The sequence below is a fragment of the Nicotiana tomentosiformis genome, chromosome 4, assembly GCF_000390325.3.
Source record: "Nicotiana tomentosiformis chromosome 4, ASM39032v3, whole genome shotgun sequence".
Lineage (NCBI taxonomy): Eukaryota > Viridiplantae > Streptophyta > Magnoliopsida > Solanales > Solanaceae > Nicotiana > Nicotiana tomentosiformis.
The window spans coordinates 88,146,271-88,150,012 of record NC_090815.1 but is presented as its reverse complement, the minus strand read 5'-3'; the positions used below and the strand labels follow the sequence as shown (position 1 = coordinate 88,150,012).

The 3,742-nt window shown below is 32.8% G+C and overlaps 1 protein-coding gene across 1 annotated transcript; it reads left to right on the top strand.

Annotated features, from left to right (window-relative positions):
* Positions 1–238: 238 nt before the first annotated feature.
* On the top strand, positions 239–2,897 carry LOC104104456 (bidirectional sugar transporter SWEET1-like). The gene is made up of 6 exons (XM_009612543.4): positions 239–348; positions 471–507; positions 608–703; positions 1,615–1,894; positions 2,172–2,291; positions 2,469–2,897. Exons 1-6 carry the CDS (start codon positions 303–305, stop codon positions 2,688–2,690), a joined length of 801 nt encoding a protein of 266 aa, XP_009610838.1. The 5' UTR covers positions 239–302; the 3' UTR covers positions 2,691–2,897.
* Positions 2,898–3,742: the final 845 nt, after the last annotated feature.

The window sequence follows — 3,742 nt, the reverse complement described above, 5'->3', positions numbered from 1 at the left end:
GATAATGTAAGAAATTCGCGGCTGCAAATTATAGGTTACATTATTTTCCCTGGTTTACCCTAATTCATCAAAACAACCAAATGATTCAAAGGAATTAATAATTAGGTGGAGTATGTAGGGCCTGGATCACACTGAATATTCTAGTGCAGAACAAGCAAACAAAAAGTAGTGGATAATTCCTCAGCAAATCACCAAATTATGGCTCTATATATCATATATGTATGTAGATATAAATCATGCTTAATTGCCTGCACCATTTTATACATACTGGGATAAACTAATTATCATCATTCTCAGTTAATATGGGTCATGTCATCAAAATTCTCCACACGACCTTCGGACTTTTTGGTGGGATTTTAATTTTATTGTCCTATTATTGCTTCCTGTGTTTATTAATTAATTCTTAATTAGTTGAATTCCTTTGAGTTGTTTATGATATATTTTTTCTTCATCTGTTTTTCTTTGAATAGGAAATGTTTTTGGTATATTACTCTTCTTGGCGCCCTTGTAAGTCTTCGATCAAGTTTAATTTTCTTTCTTTATGTATGCATGTGTGTTGTTTTCTCAACAAAACTAATAAAAGAATTGTCATATTTTGACACTACAGGATTACATTCAAAAGGATTATTATGAAGAGATCAACAGAGAAATTTTCGGGTGTGCCATATTTAATGAGTCTGTTCAACTGCTTGTTCTCAGCTTGGTAATTACTAAGCTTCTCCAAGTCACATTTCAACCAGCTGTTTTTTCCAACTCTTTTTTAGTGATCAAGTTTAGCGTCTGAGCCATGACCAGACCAGGGGGAGAAGAGAGGGGGGCAACTAACCAAATTAGTATTTAAAAAATAAAAGAAGGAAATTGTTAGTTTTCAAATCTTAATTAATAGATGACAATTTTTCACAAACCCTAGTCGTAAGAGAAAACAGTCTGCCACACGACATTAGTGCAACTCCTATTGTCTCCTTCTCCTTTCCACTTAGCTTCTTTGATTTCAAAAAAGTAGCTTAAAAAAGACAAATAATTTTTTATTTAAGTATCGGATTATAATACAAGATATTGAGAGGTAAGGTGGAACAAGATATAGTGTTGAAATATGCTACCAACTCAAATAAAAATTTTATCCGCGCGTGAGAGTGGAAATACATTTATTTATAACTTTATTTCGTAGATCAAGCACCCGCAAAAATTCATTCTTTTCCTTTCATAATGGAAGGCAATCACGATACTCGAACCACATTTTTTGTCTAAGAATACTACATGTGAGAGAGAGCAGGCAACTTTTGGAAGTTTTTTTTCTTTTTTATAATGTGTAACTTGAACGAATATTTCGTCTAAAAATTTAATTTGTTAGAAATGAAATACTTTTATTTATTTATGTTAGGTTTGCAACACAATTCCTCACATGGGGACCTGACTTTTTTTTTTGTTTCCGGGAACATGTACAACAAAATTCCTTTTTTTCTTTGACAATGAAACTTGAACCCATGACCTCAGCACATGAATACTTTTCTTAAAAAAACATCCAATTAGAGATAGTAGTGTTCTTGATTTTTTTTCTGAAAAACAAATATTGAGTTTAATTTAGGAATTCTACTTGTTGTGAATAAAAAACAGGTATGGTCTGCCTTTTGTGTCAGCGAACAACACGTTGTTAACAGTTCTGGCTTCTATAGGTGGTGGGTTGGAGGCAATCTATGTGTTAATTTTCCTCATATTTGCACCCAAGAGGGAGAAGATTAAGATGTCTGGAACTCTATTTGTGGTGCTTTCCATATTTTCAATCGTGGCTTTGGTCTCTGTGTTAACACTCCATGGCAATAAAAGAAAGCTCCTTTGTGGCTTAGCTTTTGCTATTACCTGTATTATGATGTTTGCTGCTCCTCTTACTGTTATGGTATGTCTTTTAATCTTACCTCATATATACTACTAATAAGTAACCGGATATCACTCGTTATATTATTGGATCAAAAAAACCCCTACCCTCTTGCTATCCAAACACATATACTCTTGACTTGACAGACTGGACACGTGGCATCCATCCAAAACTTTTGGTCCATCCTATCTTAGATTAGACCCGACTCACCCCACGGATGGCATAAATAGACTATTTCGCATAACTAAGAAATACATTTTGATGTTTTTGTTTCCTTTGTCCTTTATCTCTTTGGCAGAGGCAAGTGATCAAATCTAAAAGTGTAGAGTACATGCCATTCTTCTTGTCACTATCTGTATTCAACTCTAGTACCTCATGGGCAATCTACGGCTTGCTTGGGAAGGACCCCTTCATTATTGTAAGTAGCTTTAATTTGAAACATTCAGTGGCTTTTACTTTGATCTTTTCATAACTAAAATTTTACTAGTTATTTTGTAGAAACACATGATAATTACTTGGTTGATCTCCAAATTAGAGGCTGGAAAAATAAATCCACAAATCATTATGTGGATAACTAAATCTTAATTTTTGCTAGGTACCAAATGCAATTGGAACTTTATTAGGATCGGTGCAGTTGATTTTATATGCAATTTATCGCGATAACAAAGGGGAAGGCAAGAAAGACGAAATGAACGGTTCAATCGAAACAGGGCTTGGAAAATTCCAAGAAAAGAAGCTAGATTGCGTCGAAAATGAGATGCAGAAAAATATAACTGAGAAAAATATGGAAGCAAATAAGATGGATTATGAACTATAGCTGCAGGAGGGTGTATTTGAGCGAACTTGTTGTAGTTAGATTCATTGATGCAGTTAGCAAGGTGTTTATTGTATTTGCAATTAAGAGCATTTTAGTGGCTGGTGTTACAATGAAACATTTAAGCCACCAATTATATATGTATAAATCATAATAGGAGTATCCCTAAATCAGTCACAAATCATCAAATCAATTTGCAATTTCAGCTTACTATATATAGTTCCTTTTTTTGTCTTGGTTTCAACCATTTCAGTTTTCTTGGAGGTATTCATTTTCCCCGAGTGGAGTCCAATTTTCTCGACTTCAATTCTCTAGCTTCTAAAATTTTGGTATCAAATGGTAGTACGTATTAGAGTTATCAGGAGCTTTTTTAAAGGTGTGATTCTACAAGATAGATACATTGTTCTCCATCATTTGAAAGAAAACATGGATATATATATATATATATATATATATATATATATATATATATATATATATATTTTTTTTTTTTTTTGAAACCAAAAAAAACATGGATGCTTCCTTAATACAAATAGATATTAAGCTTAGAAATCACCTTTCAAGTCAACAAACTCTAGATTTCAAAGAGGACAAAATAAAAAATAACTCCAATATTAGTTTAATCTCCTGAAAAGTTGCACACCATTTTATGCTGAGATTCATTGCTCAATGGTGCCATATAGTGGGAATCAAAGAGAGTGGTTATGGTAAAGTATTTTCGGTATTGAAAATGAGAGAATGTGGAATAAGGATAAGGCATTGGGTATTACAAGTTTCGTTAAATAAGAAGTTAATATAGGCCTTGAGCTCCTGAGCTTTGGAGTTCTGAAATTTTTCTTCCAATGTCATGCATTTTCTTAATTTTAACTAATTAGAAACTCCAATACATGTACCATGAAATAAAAAGCCAAGTTACCAGAGATTGGATGAAACTGGCAGTAAAACGACGTAATATCCCACGAAACTTAAGTTGACCCTTTTTTTTTTCTTTCTTTTCTTTACTCTTATGTTTTTTTTTTCATTCAACATGTTCGATTGATCATCTAACTTCTTCG